Source organism: Macaca nemestrina, chromosome 5, assembly GCF_043159975.1.
Source record: "Macaca nemestrina isolate mMacNem1 chromosome 5, mMacNem.hap1, whole genome shotgun sequence".
Lineage (NCBI taxonomy): Eukaryota > Metazoa > Chordata > Mammalia > Primates > Cercopithecidae > Macaca > Macaca nemestrina.
This window is the reverse complement of record NC_092129.1, coordinates 147,146,351-147,168,177: the sequence shown is the minus strand read 5'-3', so window position 1 is coordinate 147,168,177 and position 21,827 is coordinate 147,146,351. Positions and strand designations below refer to the sequence as shown.

Genomic DNA, 21,827 nt, shown 5'->3' with positions numbered 1-21,827 from the left:
AAGATAGCAATCTAAATTCTCAACAATTCTTAATTCTGTTCACCAAGATAACTGCTAAAAGGATCTGGTATCTTAACTCTATCAACTTTTTTTTTTTTTTTTTTTTTTGAGACGGAGTCTCGCTCTGTCGCCCAGGCTGGAGTGCAGTGGCCGGATCTCAGCTCACTGCAAGCTCCGCCTCCCGGGTTCACGCCATTCTCCTGCCTCAGCCTCCCGAGTAGCTGGGACTACAGGCGCCCGCCACCGCGCCCGGCTAATTTTTTGTATTTTTAGTAGAGACGGGGTTTCACTGTGGTCTCAATCTCCTGACCTTGTGATCCGCCCGCCTCGGCCTCCCAAAGTGCTGGGATTACAGGCTTGAGCCACCGCGCCCGGCTATCAACTTCTTTAAGACAGAAATTCTAAGGATAGAGTAAGGATTTAACGGGTGGCAGGAACAAGGGGATCTGACAAGGTCAGTCACTCTTAGGTCACCTAAATAATGATGCCACACCCATTCTGGCAGCCCTGGAGGTTCATATCCCTAAATCAACAACAACAACAACATTCTAAAATAACTGTCATAATTATCTGCCACAACACTGTATTTGATTTTTACTGCTATCTTATTCAAACAAAAAATTAATATCACATGAGCCATTAACCTACTAAGGACCCAAAGGAGAAGGGAGCAGGGGCATGGCCAGAACTGGAGCTTGGAAAGAGCACAGCTGGATGGGAAGCAGAATTTACCAGGCACACAAATGATACAGGATGCAGGGAAGACTTAGTGGCAAGAGACAGAAAGTAACTCCTCAGTTCCTGCTTACTATATTTCCTTTCCAGATCCATGCTTAGTTAGCAATTCAACTAGATACAGAGCTGAAAGACAAGGGAATGAAGTCCACATTGAGCCATGGTGGTGAATAGGGGGAATACTTATTTTTTCCCTAATCTAGAAACAAACTACAATTGCTTGTCTGTGGCAGAAAAGAATAAAAGACGTAACTCAGCCACCAACTTCCAATAAGCCCCATGGTCTACAAAGTTGAACTTGATGTATGGGCTATTACTCCTACAAGATTAAAAAATAAGAATATTAAATGAACTAAAGCCATTTAAAAGCATTTGAGGCCAGGCCTGGTGGCTCATGCCTATCTATAATCCTAGCACTTTGGGAGGCTGAGGCGGGCAGATTGCTTGAGCCCAGGAGTTCAAAACTAGCCTGGGGAACATGATGAAACCCTGTCTCTACAAAAAATTAGGCTGGGCATGGTGGCTCATGCCTGTAATTCCAGGTGTCTGGGGGGCTGAGGTGAGTGGATCACTTGAGGTCAGGAGTTCAAGGCCAGCCTGGCCAACATGGCAAAGCCCCATCTCTACAAAAAACATACAAATTAGCTGGGCGTAGTGGTGCATGACTGTAGTCCCAAGCTACTTGGGAGGCTCAGGCATGAGAATCTCACTTGAACCTAGGAAGTGGAGGCTGCAGTGGGCCGAGATGGTGCTACTGCACTCCAGCCTGGGCGACAGAACGAGCCAGGCATGGTGGCACACATCTGTATTCCCAGCTATTTGCGGGGCTGAGGTGGGAGGATCACTTGAGCCTGAGAGGTGGAGGCTACAGGGAGCCGGCCCAGGCGACAGATCGAGACCCTGTCTCAAAAAAAAAAAAAAAAAAAAAAGGCATTTGAAAATAAATTAGTAAAAATCATACTTAATACTTGAAAATAGTAGTTCTCAACCTTTTTTCCTCAGGACCCCGTAACATCTTAAAAATTGAGGACTCCAAACAGCTTTTGTTTATATGACATATCTACTGATATTTAGTTAAAAAGTAGTTTTTGTTTTTTTTTTTTAAGACAGTCTTGCCGGTCACCCAGGCTGGAGTGCAGTGGCATGATCTCAGCTCACTGCAAGCTCCGCCTCCCGGGTTCACACCATTCTCCTGCCTCAGCCTCCCGAGTAGCTGGGACTACAGGCGACCGCCACCATGCCCAGCTAATTTTTTGTATTTTTAGTAGAGACGGGGTTTCACCGTGTTAGCCAGGATGATTTCGATCTCCTGACCTCATGATTTGCCCACCTTGGCCTCCCAAAGTGCTGGGATTACAGGCGTGAGCCACCGCACCCGGACAAAAGTAGTTATTTAAAAATTAATTTTAGAATAACCCCATGTTAATGTAAGTAATTTAATTTTGTACAAAGTATTTTTATATTTTGTATTTTCCAAAACAAAAAAAAATTAGTGAGACAAGTGTCACTGTTTTAGAATGCTATACATGTAGAAATATGTTTGACTTGTAACACAAGACAACCAGATTCTCATATCTATTTCTGCATTCATCTACTGCAATTTTGATTGAAGTACATGAAAAAAAAATCCAAACCCACAAGGATAGTTGAAAAGGACAGGAGCCCTTTAATAACCTTTTAGATAATTGTGAATATAATTATCTGATACTACATCAAAACTGTACAAGTTGTAAGTTTCATAAAAGTCAATTACAATGTGGAAACTGAAAGTGTATCAGTGAACTTTTCATACTGTTAAATTAAAATCTGTTGTCTAACTTTGAATGAATTGTTTATTCACACATGATCTTGTAACATCTTGCATTGGTCACTGAGAAAATATTGGTTCTTTGTTATACAGATCTTCCAAATGGACACATTTCATTGTATATTTAAAACCACATTCATTAATACCCACCGATCTCATCAGAAGTCTTCGGAAGCTGTCAAGCACACAGTGGCAAATACGAGTTCTCCTAAACTATAATTTTTACTTGAAAACTTAATGGCAAAAAACATTGTCAGTTGTTTTTCTTTGAAGTGACAGATTCACTCCATTCATTCTCAGAAAAACACCTGCCAAATACTGAATCAAGTCTGCATAAGCAGATTTGCCCTTTCAAGTAAAAATGGTATTTCATGAAATAAATGCAGTTAGTTCAGATCTCACTAAAACAAGAGCACAAGTACTTTTCCTTGAGACAACCATCATATTTTGGGGTACAGAAGTGCTCTATATGTGTGTCCCTTTCTGTCACAGAATATCAAAGGGATGTGAAACTCAAGGATTGGGTTTTAATAAAACTAATAATTTTTACTTCTTTATCACGACATTCTTACGTGAAACTAGCTTTTTCTTTTATGTAAATAGTGAAGGAGTGGCAGTGGAAAATACCATGACTACTGGAAGAGCTGGTTACCACTGCCTTGATTTGTGTTAAGGAACCAGCAGTTTTTTACCACTGCAGCTTTTGTACCATCAGTGCAGATGTCAATACAGTAAAAAGTCAAATAATATCTTAGTATTGTTATGAAAATAAATGACATTTGGGACCCCCTAAAAGGATCTCAGGGAGCCCTAGGGATTCTCAGACCATTCTTTGAGTACTACTATTCTAAAATATCTTTACTTTTAGAAAGGATAGAATCCTCTGCTCCTATATGTTGCAAATAGTAATAAAGCTAAGTAAAACACAACTCAAAAAAATACCCTCTTACTTTTGCCAAGACTAAAGACAAATGGTTCACTTCTATCGTGACTGGAATCAAACTTCTTTCCATTTGACAATTTTCCTTTGTAATGGACATAAACTTTGTCTCCAATCATCGGCGTTTCCTCACCATTCCCCACTCTTTTGACAATCTAGAAAAGACAAACATTAAGAAAAAGGAGGTGAAACTTTTTACTTTTTACTTGAAACTTTATTCTTTACAGAGAATAAAAAGGTCACACAGTCCATCCCAAGACATCCAGGCAGATATGCAAATATACTATTATCCATTCTTTCTAATGCCTTCCTTCATTCCTCACAATAACTCATTGTTAGAAAACTGTCCTTTACCAACCTGCTTTTATGTTATAGCTACTTTTATTGCTAATCACACTATTTATTCCTCAAAAAAAAAAAAAAGGCATTTGAAAATAAATTAGTAAAAATCATACTTAATACTTGAAAAAAGTAGTTCTCAACCTTTTTTCCTCAGGACCCCGTAACATCTTAAAAATTGAGGACTCCAAAGAGCTTTTGTTTATATGACATATCTATAGATATTTAGTAAAAAAGTTTTTTTTTTTTTTTTTTTTTTTTGAGACATAGTCTTGCTCGTCACCCAGGCTGGAGTGCAATGGCACGATCTTGGCTCACTGCAAGCTCTGCCTCCTGGGTTCACGCCATTCTCCTGCCTCAGCCTCCCGAGTAGCTGGGACTACAAGCGCCCGCCACCACGCCTGGCTAATTCAAAGAATTAACCAATAAATCCTGTTCATTGGTTTAATGCCCTATATTTTGACACTAAACTCTCATAACACAGACTTGTGAGCTAGTCCATGTACGCACTGACTTAGACCAGAAAGAATGGTGGACTTTTAAAAATATTCAAAAAGAAGCTTAAGTAAAACTTCAAAGGTGTAATTTTATTTCCCTCCTTTGCTAAAAACATTAGCTTCTGAATAGATTCTGCTTGTTTATTTTCAGAAAGCCCAATTTCCTGGTAAAACAGGTTACATTTCCTATTATTTGACACACAGTCTATCTGTTAAAAAAATGAGTATCACTGCACAGTTTGATACGATACTGAATAACTTGTTTTCTAGTAAAGTATTTAGCTATTGTAAAATCCAGTGTATTTATTTTGTTCTTGGCAGAGCAAGCTGCTAATGTAGTTGGTCAGTTCTGGGAAAAGAAAATCAAATCCAGGTGTGTGATGGTGTAATTTGTCAATCATCTATGCCAAATTAATCATTTTTGGTAGATAACAGAGGATGGTAGCTAACATCTGATGAACATCTTTTTGGGGAAGGAGTTTGCTTTGAGTTTTATTTAAATGATTCAATGATTTGTTCCCAAATTCTTTTTTGACAAGTATACCCTCCGCCTAACATAAATATCACATAAACACTGTGAACCTAAATTCCACAGCTTTCTTAACTCAAAAGCCCAAACAACTTTATTTTATTTTTTGAGATAGGGTCTTGCTCTTTTGCCCAGGCTAGAGTGCATACAGTGGTACAATCATAGCTCGCTGCAGCCTCTATCACCCAGCTCAAGTGATCATCCCACCTCAGCCTCCTGAGTAGCAGAGACTGCAGGCACATGCCACCATACCTGGCTAATTTTTAAATTTTTAGTAGAGATGAAATCTTGCTATGTTGCCCAGGCTGGTTTGGAACTCCTGAGTTCAAGTGATTCTCCTGCCTCAGAATCCTAAAGTGCTGGGATTACAGGTATAAGCTACCACACCCAGCCCCAAACATTCTTTAAAGGCAAAGAAACATTACTGACCTTCTAGGACTTCAAAAGAAAAAAATAGTTTTCAAAACATCAAAAGACATTACACAATATTCTACAAGTGCTCATGTTCATGGACTGCATGTGGTATTTGGGAGGCTATGCTCAACTGTCAGCCTCGTGTGGAAGGAATCTGCATTTCTACGACTATAAACAGTCACTGGGCATTTGGGATGAATGGCTACCAGAGAGTCAGAGAGCCATCCACACCAGCAAGTGGTACTATGGTATCACTTCAGGCTTCCCTAGCAAGATGAATTTGTGCCTAAATCTAGAGTTGCCTTAAGGACACAATCTAGGTTCTATTCATTTTTAAAATATAAATTCAATTTTTATCTTCCTCGGATAGTTACTGAATTTCCAAACCAGCACTGTTTTTTTTTTTTTTAATACGTAATAGTTAATAAGATAGATTACTATAGGACAGGCACTATACTAAGTGCTTCACCTAATCCTAATAACTCTATGAAACTGATGGCATTATTATTCTAATTTTAAAAACAAGAATTTAATCACAGAGAGGTTAACTAAATTGCCCTAGCTTGCACAGTTACTAGACCTATTTAAATCTTAACCAAAAGCCTCATGGTGAAATCTGAGGCTCTAGACAATGATAAATGATGTAATTTAAAAGGCTTCAAATCTCCAACATTTCTTAATAAGCCTAAAAATCTTGCAATTAGATTTACTCCCTAGAACAAAACAGGGTCTGAGGCAAGTTGGGGATCATGTTCTCTGGGTGTGGGCACCCTGAAAAGAGGCAAGGGGAAGTCTTAAACAGAGGCAGGGAGATGCTGAGGACAGCCACGAAGTCTCCGCTGTGTCTAGAAGCTTCCTGGAATTTAGGATGAGCAACTATAGCTACAAGGTTGAGAAGTCCTCAAAAAGAAGACAATAGGATGTAAATCTATAGCATAAAGCCCTTATTCTATAGCTGCAAGTCTCCAAAATTTGACTTGGTACATAATGGCAATTCACATATATTCAGAAAAGAGTCAGGCACAGAAGAAAGGCTTTCACATAAGCAAGGTTAGACAAAACAAAAATTCTTATTTGCTACTGCTGGCACAAGAGATATTAAAACTCAGCATCCTGGTAATATTTAGAATGCGTCAGATAATCTTTTCAGGAAAAACAAAACTTAACTATACAAAACCTGTATGTCTTAACAATGTTGTAGGAGAAATAACTACTTAATGGGACTAGAGCCACTTAAGCTTTCTCAGACTCAGTTTATTCACTTATAAGATGGAAGAATCAAGAGATGCTCTGATTGTCTCACCACATTGTTGTAAGAAACAAACAAAAAAATTCATGTGAAAATGATTAACTATAGAGTAAAGAAACACACGCAGTCATGCATCGCTTAAGGACAGGGATATGTTCTGAGAAATGTGTCCTTAGGTGATCTCATCCTTGTGTGAACATCGCAGAGTGTACTTACACAAACTTCGATGGCCTGGCCTACTAGTACACACCCACATTAGTTTGGTTTCGCCTATTGCTCCTAGGCTACAAACCTGTACACTGTGTTACTGCACTGAATACCGCAGGCAATTGTAAAACAGTGGTATTTGTGTATCTAAACATATCTCAACACAGAAAAAGGTACAGTAATAAAAGGTATAAAAGAAAAAAAAGTGTACACCTATACAGAACACTTACCATGAATGGAACTTGTAGGACTGGAAGTTGTTCTGGATGAGTCAGCAAGTCAGTAGTGAGTGAACGTGAAGGCCTAGGATTTTACCATACACTACCGCAGACTTTATAAACACTGGACACCTAGACTACATTTATTTTAAAAATTTTTTCTTTCTTTAATAATCAATCAATCTTAGCTTACCGTTAACATTTTTACTGTGCAAACTTTATGACTTTTTTTAGCTTTGACTCTTCTAATGTCACTTAGAACACAAACACACTATACAGCTGTACAAAAATATTTTCTTTCTTTATATCCTTATTCTATAAGCATTTTTCTATTTTTAAAATTTTTTATTCTTTTACTTAAAAAATTTTTTTTTGTTTAAAACAAAGACACAGACACATACAGAAACCTAGGCCTGCAGAGGGTCAGGATCATCAATATCACTGTCTTCCACCTCTACATCTTGTCCCACTGGAAGGTCTTCAGGAGAATAACATGCATGGAGCTGCTGTCTCCTATAATAACAATGCCTTCTTCTTGAATACCTCCTGAAGGACCTGCCCAAGGCTGTTTTTTGTTTGTTCATTTGTGTTTGAGACAGGATCTCCCTCTCTCACCTAGGCTAGAATGCAGTGGTATGATCACAGTTCACTGCAGCTTGGAAATCCCAGGCTTACATGATCCTCCTGCTTCAGTCTCCTGAGTAGAAGAGAGTACAGGTACATGCCACTAGGCCTGGCTAATTTTTTAAATTTTTTTTCTACAGATAGGGATCTTACTATGTTGCCCAGGCTGGTCTTGAACTCCTGGCCTCAAGTGATCCTCTTGCCTTGGCTTCTCAGGGTGCTGGGATTATAGGCATGAGCCACCACACTCAGTCAAGGGTGTTTTACAGTTAACTTTTTAAAAAATAAGTAGAAGCACACTCTAAAATAATGATAGAAAGTATAGTAAACACATAAACCAGTAATATAAACATTATCAAGTATTATGTACTATACATAACTGCATGTGACTGCAGCGCAGTAGGTTTGTTTACACCCACATCACCACAAACACGTAATATACTATATTACCATGTTACAACAGCTATGACACCACTAGGCCATGGGAACTTTTCAGCCCCATTATAATTTTATGGGACCACCGCTGAAGGTGTAGTCTGTCACTGACGGAAATGTCATTATATGGTGAATGACTGTATAGTGCTTTAATAAGTAGGAAAGCTAATTCAAAAGTAAGATATATTACTCTGAGGAAATCTCAAAAGATTTCTTCACTGTACACAGGAACAATATTTACATATAAAAATAAACCCCTTTGGGCTGGGCACGGTGGCTCACGCCTATAATCCCAACACTTTGGGAGGCCAAGGCAGGCGGATCACCTGAGGTCAGGAGTTCAAGACCAGCCTGGCCAACATGGTGAAACCCTGTCTCTACAAAAATACAAAAATTAGCCAGGCATGGTGGCAGGTGCCTGTAATCCCAGCTACTCGGGAGGCTGAGGCAGGAGAATTGCTTGAACTCAGGAGGCGGAGATTGCAGTGAGCTGAGATCGCAACATTGCACTCCAGCCTGGGCAACAGAGGGAGACTCTTGTCTCAAAATAAAATAAAATAAAATAAAATAAACTCCTTTGAATTTTTCATGTTAGCTTTTCTTTCCTTAAAAAGTCTTAAAATTGTCATTAGCTAGCTTTAGTGTACTAAAAGGATACATTAAAATAGTAACCTATTTGTATGCTCTGAGAATAGGGAAACATAGCCCTTCAGAGTGAGATATAACTTGGACCTGAACCCCAGGTAAACCTGCATTACTAAGATATATGATGTTGGGCAAGTTAATTTACCTAGCCCAGTCTCAATTTCAACATCTATAATCTGGGATTAGAAATTAAAATATCTAGCTGGGCGCAGTGGCTCGTGCCTATAATCTCAGCTACTCAGAAGGCTGAGGTGGGAGGATCGCTTGAGGCCAGGATTTCAAGACTTGCCTGAGCAACATAATGAGATACCCTCTCTCAAAAATTTAATTAATTAATTTAAAAAGAAAATCCCAGCTACTCAGGAAGCTGAGATGGGAAGATCACTTGAACCCAGGAGTTCAAGACCAGCCTGGGCAACGTAACGAGACTCAACTCTTAAAAAAAACCTTGAAGTTATGAAGACAAAATGAGAATCTAGCTCTATTGTTTAGCACTTAGTAACCCTCAATAAACATTTTCCACCCCAGTCCCCCTCAGAAAGAGTATAAACAATCTTTCCAGACAGCAGATTTCCTTGTATGTCATTCAGCTTTGTGGCCTCACCTTTAATACTCCCCTGTCTTTTTTGGAGGTAATATCCTCTCCCTGCTCAGCAACAGTGGCTGTGGGGCTTTCTCCACTGTTCTTGGCACCTTCATCAGTAGTCATTGTCTTTTAAGTAGAGAACCTGGTAAGAAGAAAAATATTTTAGCTAGGAAAAATATCACTTCTTTATGAATCTTCAATGTCCCTGGGAACTGAGCTCTACCTAACCTAAGATTTACTTAGGGCCAATAAGCTTAGATACTGAAAACGAAAACAAAGGCATTTGCTATGAGCGTGTAATGATGTCATCGGGCATGTAAATAAAACATCATCCAATTCTTTAATTTCCCACCTAGCTCTGGTCTCAAAACAGAGAACAGGACAAGTCAGGTTGGGTAGTGATTACATTCCTTAACATAACATGGTGAGAAGCAGTTCCTTCACAACTTTGAAAACATCCTTTTTCTATAGCCATATTCTTGACAGAGGGTTAAGACCTTATCGGTTCTTAATAAAAGAAGTGACAATATATCAATCACAGTGAGACAGAGAGCAGGCTTAGTATGTGACAGACCCAAGTCTGGGTCCTAGCTCCAGCTCTTGACATTTCCAATTTCCTTAATCTTGCTGAGCCTTCCTTTCTCATCTGCAAAATGGACACAGTACACTATTCATGGAGTTACAGTGAGGCAGCAGTGAGATAACATTTGTTTAAAGATTAGCACAGATTGGTAACTTAAACATGTTTAACCATTTATCATCATGACTGGGCCTTCTGTAGGGTCATTTTTCATCTCCTGCCCAAAATACCTACAGAATGTTCTTCCATGTGGCATTCAAGGCCCTTCACAATCTGGCCCTAATCTACCTTTCAGTTCTAGCTGCCACTATTTTCTTTTACTTTCTTTCATGCGGCTCATGCCCTAGCCAAACTAGGCCAATTCCACTTCTACAACAAGCCCAGGGCTTTCCCATAGTCATTCTTCTGGTCACTCCCTTTCGTTTCCAAAACATCCACCTCCCTCAAATGCTACTTCTATCATACCAACCTTGACCCTCTATTTGTAGGCCATTTTGCCCTTTTATGTACTTCCTTAGCTCTTCTATCCATTTGTTGTCTGTAAGAGATTTATAAGTCTATGCGCCTGTTAGGTTTAAAAGATCTTTCAGAGCAAGGTCCATGCTTTGCTCATATTTAGATTCCCTAGAATGCCTCTACCTTTAAGAATGGTAAGACAAAAAGTACAAGGAATTTGTAATGGAATTTGGGGGGTTCTTCCTCTGATCCTTACAAGCTGTTTGATGTTGGCTACCTTAACTTCTCTAAGCCTTTTTTCCTTACCTATGTGATTAGAATAAAAATACCTGTTTTCACAGATAATCTCCTGGATGAAGTGGTACAATGTGTATTTTTAAGGTATACTATTCAAATGTTAGTTCTTATTGTTATTGTTGGTCACCTGACAGACATTTTTTTCATGTAAGGCAAGCCAATGTAACCAACAGGCTAATCATAGGCTAAACAAAACACACCTAGCCACTGCCATGATGAATTCCAACTGCTCCCTGCTTGGGCAGGGAAAATCAAGAAGGACTCACTCCTACAGCTATTACACATTAGGCTAATAACAAACTTAAGGCACCCTAAAGTCATCTCCTGAGCCTTCTTGTCTAGAGTCAAACAGTCTTTCTGCACTTGTGGAAAATGTCCTATTGATACAATTGTAACTAGACAACGAAAACATACATTGTAGTGTTTTAACTCATTTCCAAATGACCACTACTGATTTCAGTTCAACAAAGACACAAATCCAATTGTTGTGCCCAAAATCTTCAAAGAGAACACCAAAAACCAGGGGCTAAGTCCCTCTGCTTTAGTTTCTAGTACAGTTTATACCAAACATAAAAGATCCAAATGTTTGGCTCAGGATAAGGGAAAGGCCAGAACAAATCGTTCTCAAACAAACAAAAATTATGTACCTAGCTCTACATGAGGCTGGCTAGATAATCAGGAAAATCAGAAGAACGGCATTGGTTCCCAGCTTCCAGAAACCCACTGCTTATAACATGCTTCTGTGATGCACAGAAACTTGTAAAAGGCACCTCGATAACAGAGGGAAAAGATCTCTTAAATATTTGGAGGGTCCTGGACTGTATGCCTGGGAAAATATATGCACACAAAAAAATTTCCTGGGGATTCACAGAGATGCTGACATCCATCAATAGATCTCTGGGTAAACCTGGGTGTAAAGCATTGAACAAATTAAAACCACCAGGTGAGAGGTTGTTGGCAAAGTACCCCACAGATAACTAATTATTAAAAAAGAAAAAGGGCCTTTCAAATAAAATGATCTGACTGATACCACTTTAACAAGTGATCTGCATCATAACCAAACTCTGCATCACCAATAATGAAAAAAACTGCTATTACTCTATCTCCTAATAGGATGTAGTGATGTGATATAGATGTGCTATCATCTATGTGGTATCCCTATCAAAAATGTTTAACCGGAAACTAATCAAGAAGAAAAGACAAAAACAGATTGTGGAGCATTCTACAAGACCATTGGCCTAGACTCTTGAAAAATGTTAATGACATAAAGAACCAACAAGGTGGTGTGCACCTGTAGTCCCAACTACTCAGGTGGCTGAGGTGGAAGGATATTGATTGAGCTCAGGAGTTTGAGGCTGCAGTGAACTGTGATCACGTCACTGTACTCCAGCCTGGGCCGAAGGGTGAGACCCCATCTCTTAAAAGATAAAAAAAGAGAGAGAGAGAGAGAGAGAGAGAGAGAGAGAGAGAGAGAGAGACGGGATTGAAGGAGACTATATAGAGATATGACAACAAAGTGTAATCAGTGATCCTTGGCTGGATCCTGCATTAAGGGACAAAATATGATAAGAACTTGGAAAAGGAGACTGTGTATTAGCTTATTATTACTATATGTTAGCCTTCTGGAGTGTGATATAATATTACGGTTTTATGTGGAGTAATATCCTTGTTCATAGGAGACACATGCTGTAGTATTTAGGGTTGAGGTGTCATGATATCTGCAACTTGCTTTCAAATCATTCAGAGTGCTAGAGAGATCGCACATGCACAAATGTCACAAAAAAAATCAAAACAAAGCACTGAGCAAACATAACTACAACACATCCAAAGACAATGCTTTCTTTTGAATGTTCATCATTTGGAGTTCAGCTAAATTTTTAAATGAAAATACTGTCAATGAAGAAATGTTTTCAGGCTGGGCACAGTGGCTTATGCCTGTAATCTCAACACTTTGGGAAGCTGAGGCGGGTGGGATCACTTGAGGCCAGGAGTTTGAGACCAGCCTGGCCAACATGATGAAACCCCGTTTCTACTAAAAATAAAAAAATTAGCCAGGCGTGGTGGCACACGCCTGTAATCCCAGCTACTCGGGTGGCTGAGGCACAAGAATCGCTTGAACCTGGGAGGCAGAAGTTGCAGTGAGCCGAGGTCATGCCACTGCACTCTAGCCTGGACAACAGAGCAAGACTCTGTCTCAAAAAAAAGAGAGAGAAAAAAAAGAAACATGTTCTTTTGGTTCTCACACCTTGCTATTTTGAAAACAATGGCTTGTTTAAATCCAAGTAAATAGGCAACCTGTATAAGCTGATTTACTAGCTTTCTAAATCCCATTTGATAAAGGAATTAGCTCTTCATTTTTTGGCTCCAACACTTCAAGGGATGCAAGTCATCTTAGTAATCTCAGAGGATGGCTCTTGTCAGCGGTACTGAGTCCATATGAAGAGAAGTACTATGAATAATTAAAACACAAAGATAAAAACAACAAGAAAACAAACTTTTTTTTTTTTTTGAGACAGAGTCTCGCTTAGTCGCCCAGGCTGGAGTGCAGTGGCGCGATCTCGGCTCACTGCAAGCTCCGCCTCCCGGGTTCACGCCATTCTCCTGCCTCAGCCTCCCGAGTAGCTGGGACTACAGGCGCCCGCCGCCTCGCCCGGCTAATTTTTTGTATTTTTAGTAGAGACGGGGTTTCACAGTGTTAGCCAGGATGGTCTCGATCTCCTGACCTTGTGATCCGCCCGCCTCGGCCTCCCAAAGTGCTGGGATTACAGGCGTGAGCCACCGCGCCCGGCCACTTTTGAACTTTCAAAAGCAGATAAAGCTGGAAGAATAAAGAAATAAACTGAATTTTCCAAGTATTTCCCTTAATTCCAACTAAGCCATTAGGAGTATAAGTTTTTGTAAGCTAACAAAACAAAGGAAACTTTTTCCTTGATTGAATGTTATATAAAAAAGACAGTAAGGACCGACAATTCCTAAAAACTGTAATGACACACTGAGACAGTTTCACCGTTTTTATAAGAGAGACTTTTCTTCTTTCCCTCACCCTAGGTTTATTCTGGATTTAATATTACTATGTAGCTATGGATATTAATCTATGATAAAGCTTATTGTGCTGAACTGTCCAAAGGCGAAAAATTGCTATCCAGTACATCAGAAAGGGAATACACAGTTCGTTCTGTTATGGACATGGCAGATAAGCATATACTCTCCAAAGTGCTAGTCAGCAAACACCTGAGATATAACAGAAAAATGAGAATACACTTAATATTTTATCAACAGTGTACTGAAAACTTCAGTTAACATAACTAAACTATCAGGTCCCCCAAATGAGAAGTCATTTTAAAGCCATATCCACCAATTCCCTATGTGTATTACGTAAATTACTGTATTGTTCTCTTTGTTAAAATATCAGTGTCTTGCCTCAGATTATGCTACTAACAGGAGAGTTTTCAGAAAGCTATTTCTTTGGTAAACTTATTTTTCTTCTCACTACAAGTAATTACTGAAGAAAACAAAGCTAACAGACCACACTTTCCCTGACTCTGAGTGCTGAGTTGGATAAATTACTATTTTTAAGTAAGCAGAAAGCAAAGGATTATATTAAAACAAACAAACAAAAAAGCCAGAAAATATTAGACTATCCAAATGTTACTATTACATACTAAAGGATGAACCTGAATACAATATTATTCCCCTTAATATGATTTTACCCTATTTGGCCTCAAAAAAGTTGAACGACAGGATTAAGTCATCAACTTCCTCTCCCCAGGAAGATGCTGGGATGACAAGAAAGTTTTTAAAATTTGCAAAACTCTGAGGTGGAAAACAAGTGTTCCTAACCGAACCAGAACTTTGGGGGAATTTCTGAACACTACACAGCAGATGAGGTCAGACCGAAGGAGAGAGCAAAGAAGAGTAAGTTGCCTCCCAAACACCAACTGTTAAGAGCAGCTCTTCCCAGGGGAGGCTGGAGAAGCTCTAGGTCTGGGGTCAGCCCCAGAAAGCAGGAGTGAGCTAGGGGAACGCATTAGAGAGCGGCATCTGGGGGAAAAAGCAGAACCTGTGTTTGGATCAGTTAGGCCAGGTAGGTTTCTTTCCCTCCAGAGTGCACACTGCGGCTCCCATCTTTTCTTCTCTGGAAGACATAATAATCCTTATTTTTGGAGTTCAGACCCATTGCAAGGATATGTCAAGGTACTTGTCTTCTTTCCTTAATTCCTGCAGGGGCCTTGATATTCTGGCCCTTAACTGCTGAAGACAAGTCTTTGCGGAATCTCCAGAAAAATTTTCTAGCATTATTTCTTTTCCTTTGATGTCTCTGTCCTCTACTTCTAGAAGTATTATTAGATAGACTTTGGACATTTTGGTTTTATCCTTCAGGTTTCTTAAGTATTTTTCTAAACCTGGGCTAAACAATAGAATCACCTGAGGAACTTAAAAAAGCTACGGATGCCTGGACTGCAGCCCAGAGAGTATGGATTTAATTTGTCTGTGGTGGGGCCAGGGTAATGGTGTTTTCAAAAAGCATGTTAGATGATCCTAATGTGCAGCCAGATATGGTTGAGAACCATTGGACATTTCTCCCGTTTTTCATCTTTGTCTCTGGTTTTATACCCTAAGAGAAAATCTTTGATGGAATTTTTATTTCTTACTGTCTCTTAAGAGAGAGGGTCGGCCGGGCGTGGGTGGCTCACGCCTGTAATCCCAGCTCTCAGGGAGGCAGAGGCGGGAGGATAGCTTGAGCCCAGGAGTTCGAGACCTGCCTGGGTAATATAGCGAGACCCCGTTCTCCACAAAAAGGAAAAAAAAAAAAAAAAAAAGACAAAAAGAGATAGGGTCTTGCTCTGTTGCCCAGGCTGGAGTGCAGTGGTACCATCATAGCTCACTGCAGCCTTGAATTCCTGGGCTCAAGCAATCCTCCCCCTCAGCCACCCTAGTAGTTCAGACTACAGACATGTGCCACCACACCTAATTTTTTTTTTTTTTTCAGAAGAGACAGGGTCTCGCTATGTTGCCCAGGCTGGTCTCAAAGTGATCCTGGGCTCAAGTGATCTTCCTACTTCATCCTCTCAAAGTGCTAGGATTATAACAATGAGCCACCATGCCGGGCCTAATGGAATTTTTACATCACCATTTGGTCATCAACTATGTTCAATATATCATTTAGTGTGCTCAAGGGATTTTTAGAAGAATTTAGTGGCCAGGTGAGGTGGCTCAAGCCTGTAATCCTAGCACTGTGGGAGGCCGAAGCGGCCGGATGACTTGAGGTCAGGAGTTCAAGACCAGCCTGGCCAACATGGAAAAACCCCGTCTCTACTGAAAATACAAAAATTGGCTGGTCATGGTGGTAGGTACCTGTAAGTCCAGCTACTTGGGAGGCTGAGACAGGAGAATCACTTGAACCCCGGAGACAGAGGTTGCAGTGAGCCAAGATCGCACCATTGCACTCCAGCCTGGAGGAGAAGAGTGAAACTCCATCTCAAAAAAAAAAAAAAAAAAAGGCCAGGCTGGGATCATGCCTGTAATCCCAGCACTTTGGGTGGCTGAGGCAGACAGATCACGAGGTCAGGAGATCGAGACCATCCTGGCTAACATGGTGAAACCCCATCTCTACTAAAAATACAAAATATTAGCCAGGCATGGTGGCGAGCGCCTGTAGTCCCAGCTACTTGGGAGACTGAGGCAGGAGAATGGCGTGAACCCAGGAGGCAGAGCTTGCAGTGAGCCAAGTTCATGCCACTGCACTCCAGCCTGGGTGACAGAGCAAGACTCTGTCTCCAAAAAAAAAAAAAAAAAAAAAAGAATTCAGTAATAATGTTTTTTATTTTACATATTCTTATCGGATTGCTCATTTTCTTAGCACTTAGTCTTTATTTTGTAGATGCAATTACCTCTGAAATCTTTCTGAAGATACTACTGAGAAAATGGAGCATTTCTTAGAAGTGTTTGGCTAAAAGGTTTTTTTTTTTTTTTTTTTAAGGAAAAAAATGCCTCGACCTTCTGGGAGGTGGCATTTTGTGTATCCTCTAGCATCTCCCCAAGAACACTAGGCAGTGGGGATTCTCTGAAGTTGGAGAAGGTAAGAAGTGAAAATAAGAGAAAGATAGCATATTGTGAACATGAAAGTTAAAAGTAGAAGAGAGATGTATAGAGAGGCAGAAGTCACAGGTGAGAAGTTTGATACTTATACTATGGTTGTAAAGGGGAAACATGAAATGCTTTGGGTGAAAGGGAAGTAGAGAGCAAAGGCTTGAGAAAAGAACCAGACAGGCTTAAATGCATATAGGGGAAAGAATCAAGGGGAGATGAAAAAGTCATGATGCAAGAACAGGAAGAATGCAAGCATGGATCGGTTCATCAACTAAACACAGATCACTTAGTTCCAGCCAAATTTTAACTGTATGGCTAAATAAAAGTATTTCAAAGTTTTTCTTTAAGAGGATGGTCATGGGAATGTTATAGTAAAATTTGGCAAATGCATACTTATAAAAATATACAGTTTTTAAAAAGGATGAGATAAATCCATACAGTAGAGAATCATTTAGCTAAGAGTCTAAACAAAAACATCCAAACAACTGAATTCGGAAAATATTTTGTAGATGTTCATCCATTATAAAAGAATGTCAGGCGCAGTGGCTCACACCTGTAATCCCAGCACTTTGGGAGGTCAAGGCTTGAGCCCAGGAGTTCAAGACCAGCTTGGGCAATACAGTGAGACCCGATCTCTGCTAAAAATAAAAAATACACGCCTGTGGTCCCGGCTACTGGAGAGGCTGAGGCAGGAGAATCATGCCATGGTTGAACCACTATGCTCCAGCCTGGGCAACAGAGGAAGATATTGTCAAAAAAAAAAAAGGAAAAAAGAATAGCATTGTAGTAAATGAAGTGTATTGTTATGGTGCATAGTGCCCAGTGATGATTTGGTTATCTGGACCATTAAAAAAAAAAAAGTCAGTTGATGATGCCACAATGGGCTAATATATGTAACACAAACAGTGTAATTTTTTTTTTTTAATCTTTTGAGACAGAGTCTTGCTCTCTTGCCCAGGCTGCAGTGCAGTGGCCTGATCTTCGCTCACTGCAATCTCTACCTCCTGGGTTCAAATGATATTCCTGCCTCAGCCTCCTGAGTAGCTGGGATTACAGGTGTGAGCCACCAATGCCCAGCTAATTTCTGTATTTTTAGTAGAGATGGGGTTTCGCCATGTTAGCCAGGCTGGTCTCCAACTCCTCGAGCTCAAGTGATCCGCCCGCCTCAGCCTCCCAAAGCCTCCCAAAGTGCTGGGATCACAGACATGAGCCACCGCACCTGGCACAAACAGTGTAATTTATAGCAATTATCTGCAGCCACCAACCATGGTTCCTAGTTGTTTGTAGATTTTGGTGGGTGTGATCATTTTAGAGCACTGGATTACAATTATGCAAATATTATTCATTACATGCCAAAATGTCTTTTTCATTGTTTCCCTTTAAGACAGCTAACCTCGGAAAATATCACTAATATGGAGCAGGTGGGGTCTTACCCATTCCACATAAACAATCTTCTAATAATCACATGAAAAAGCAGATGGATTTTCAAGATGTACTGTTAAGTGAATGGTGAGTTGCAGAATGATTTGTAACATGATCCTGTTTCCAAGGGGGAAAAAGTATATATGTGTTTGTATATTTGCTTATTTATAAGAAGTTTGGAAAGATAACTTACCTAACTACTACAACAGTGTTACCTCTAGAGAATGAGATTTGGGAGGATAAGAAGGAATTTTCACTTCTTAGATTTTATTTTTATATTATTTAAATAGTTTAACATTAAACATGTATTACTTTCATGATCTTTTTAAACTTAGGGAAAAAAAGATGAAACATTTCATGGTTCCACTTATCAGGACTTTGTATTCTTTCTCTTCAATTTAATTCAAACATTTTAGAGTGCTTTTTATGGAGAGCAAGAGAACTCTGGCTGGGGTGTGTTGAGCAAGGGATGCTTGTGCGATGTCCAGAAGGTTATTAGAGATAAGGCCTGAGCTCAGGAGAGAAGTGTGGGTGACATGTCGAGGAGTCATCAGATTCTACACAATAACTAAGATAAAAAGTACTGTTGCAATTATGTACTTACTAAGCAAATAAAACCGTGGCTTTCAAACTTTTAATGTCCAAGTCTCACTTCTGATTAGGTTGAGCATTCCTAATTGGAAAAATCCAAAATCCAAGATGCTCCAAACTCTGAAACTTTTTGAATTCTAACATGATGCCACAAGTGGAAAACTCCACACCTAACACTTCTGCTTTCTAATGGTTCAAGGTACACAAATTTTATTTCACGCACAAAATTATTAAAAATATTGTATACTGCACTGTTTTTAACTTGTGGACAAAGACTTATGGATAGGTGCAAAAAATAAATCCTCTTTTGCAACCCAGAACTCATTGTTCAGTATGAGTTTTGATACACGTAAGAAGGGATATTATGATACCTGAGACAGTTAACTGATGGGAGTATTGATAGCCACAAAGGTTGGTTCCAAGCCAGGCACAGTGGCTCAAGCCTGCAATCTCTACACTGAGGCGGGAGTATTGCTTGAAACCAGGAGTTCAAGACCAGCCTGGGCAAGAAAGTAACAAACACCTCATCTTAACAAAAATTTAAAAATTAGCTGGGTACTGGGGCATGTGCCTGTAGTTGCAGCTACTCAGGAAGGGGAGGCTGACGCAAAAGGACTGAGCTCAGGAGTTGGAGGCTGCACTGAGCTTTGATGGTACCACTGTACTCCAGTCTGGGTAACAAAGACAGACCCTGTCTCTTAAAAAAAAAAAAAAAAGACTGATTCTAGGACTGTAAAATAGATAAACAGCATGGGATATAAGGGAAATCTTCAGCAGTATTAATTTTGCATTACAATTTCATGTTGACGATACATACGATGGCTTTTTGTTTTAATGGCTTTTATCTTGAGAACATGATGTCCAGAGTTAAAGATACTGGCATATTCCACACATCTGTACTATTCCTGAGTGTGACTGCTTAGGAATGAATATGATTTGAACTCATTCATGTTAAGGGAGGGTGTCAAATTGAGAACCAGGCAGATCCACACCTACAGTAAAAAGGACCCTAAACTAAACTGGTTGAAGAAATTAGATCCCAAAGATTCTTGGTGAATTTTCAAGTCTTCATCAGTATATCCATATTAAAAGGAGATGACAGAAGCCAAAGTAAAAGAATTATGGGCTGACAGACAACTGGATTAAAATAAGCATCAGTTTCATTAAAAAGGGCTAACTTGAAGGTAAATCTTTTGACTCCAGCTCTTTAGTGGATCTAAAGTGGCCTTGATGGACAGTGGAAGAAATCACAACATGGAATTCCTTGAATAAAAATGTATTGACTTTAAAAAAATAACAAATAAAAATTAAAAAAATTGTATAACATTACCTTCAGGTTGTGTGTATAAGTACATATGAACATAAATAAATTTCATGTTTACACCTGGGTTCCATCCCCAAGACACTGTATCTTATGTATACATGTATGTACATATGGTCAATCGACAATGTCACAATGGGCTAATACATGTGATACAGTGTGGTTTGTCATAGTTATTTGCAGCAGACAACCACAGTTCCTTATTGTTTGTAGATTCTGGTGGGTACAATCATTTTAGAACACTGGATTATAATTATGCAAATATTATGCATTACATGCCAAAATATCTTTTTTCTCTTAGAGAAATATGCAAATATTTCAAAATTTGAAAAAATCCAAGATCCAAAACACTTCTGGTCCCAAGCATTTTGGATAAATGATACTTGACAACCTGCAGTACTTTTGGCAGCATAACTGAATAATTAAAACTCAAATCGTCACTAAAGAAGTCAGCAAGACGACTATGATGGATTTTTAAAGATCTACAGCACTTAGAAAGTGTCTGAAGTTACTGCACTATTCCTCTCAATGTCTTTTAATACCATACCATACCATTGTTCAAATAAAACTATTTACTGCTCTTTTACCCCCTGAAGCAACCTGAATCCTTCTCTGGCACTTTCTTTCTCGACTTTATGCATAGCTTTTTTTTTTTTTGAGATGGAGTCTTGCTCTTGTTGCCCAGGCTGGAGTGCAATGGCACGATCTCAGCTTATTGCAACCTCCGCCTCCCGGGTTCAAGCGTTTCTCCCGCCTCAGTCTCCCGAGTAGCTAGGATTACAGGCATGTGCCACCATGCCCAGCTAATTTTATGCATTGCCTCTTATCTCTCATAAGCTGTATCCAGCTTTGCACCAAGACAAGAGACCCCTTAGCTCAAAGGTACATCCCATAGGCATCACTGTTAAAGTTATGGCAGCAGCTGGGTCCAGTGCCACGTGCTGTACCTCCAGCAACTTTGGAGGTTGAGGTGGGAGGATCGCCTGAGCCCAGGAATTGGAGTCTAGCCTGAGCAACATAGTGAAACCCTGACTCTTAAAAAAAAAGTAGTTGTGAGCCAGGCTCAGTGGCTCACGACTGTAATCCCAGCACTTTGGGAGGCCGAGGCGGGCAGATCACTTGAGGCCAGGAGTTCAAGACCAGCCTGGCCAACACAATGAGACTCCATCTCTAAAAAGAAACAGAAATTTAAAATAATAATAATAAATTAATTGAAAGCTGAAGGATAAGTAGAAGCCATTCAGCTATTTATTCAACAAATATCTACTGAACACCTACTATGTCCCGGGCACTGTTGTAGTGCAGATACAGCATTAAACAACAGGAAACAATTTCTGTCTCCATAGAACTTACATTTTGGTAAGGGTGAAGACAGTAGGAATGAGCCCCTATTATTTGTCTAGGTTTTTTATAGAAAGTCAAATTTCTACCTGTGCCACAGGGTAAAGTACCTTGACGTGATTCACTAGGGCCGAAGAGTTTGGTCCTAAGTCTCCTGATGATTTGTAGGAACCAGCCAACAAGGTAACATATAAGAAAAGTCTATAAACACTATACATATAGAGAATATGTCCTATTCATTCTGTACTCCCACCACCTAGTATAAATAAATGACATAGGAGCAGTACTCAATAAATGATGAGATGAATCACAATTTTCAAAATCACAGTCAATGTAAAGAAGGCAAAATATTAGACACTATAGAGTCAGTGCTGAAATACCATTACAAGCTGAGTACATTCCTTCTCTAAATTTAATCTGAAAAATCTAATCTGGAGAATTACACTGTACCTGAGTGTTCAACTATAAAAGTAAAAACAAAATTCTGTTCTAATCAGGAGTACT

The 21,827-nt window shown here is 39.6% G+C and overlaps 1 protein-coding gene, 1 long non-coding RNA gene and 1 pseudogene across 2 annotated transcripts in view; 2 read left to right on the top strand and 1 right to left on the bottom strand.

Moving 5' to 3' along the window:
• LOC105474505 (uncharacterized) overlaps positions 1-18,304 on the top strand; it is a 112,198-nt gene extending 93,894 nt beyond the window's left edge. The window contains exons 3-4 of the long non-coding RNA XR_982803.3: positions 16,539-16,637; positions 18,033-18,304. This is a non-coding gene — a long non-coding RNA (uncharacterized lncRNA). The remainder of the gene's footprint in view (positions 1-16,538; positions 16,638-18,032) is intronic.
• Positions 1-21,827, bottom strand: part of LOC105474504 (FKBP prolyl isomerase 5) — a 124,016-nt gene that overhangs the window by 63,749 nt on the left and 38,440 nt on the right. The window contains exons 2-3 of the mRNA XM_011729220.2: positions 9,244-9,367; positions 3,493-3,637 (exon numbers count right to left, since the gene is read on the bottom strand). Of these exons, the coding sequence (XP_011727522.1) occupies positions 3,493-3,637; positions 9,244-9,348 (250 nt within the window). The 5' untranslated portion in view covers positions 9,349-9,367. The remainder of the gene's footprint in view (positions 1-3,492; positions 3,638-9,243; positions 9,368-21,827) is intronic.
• LOC112425318 (small nucleolar RNA SNORA40) lies at positions 18,909-19,025 on the top strand (annotated as a pseudogene).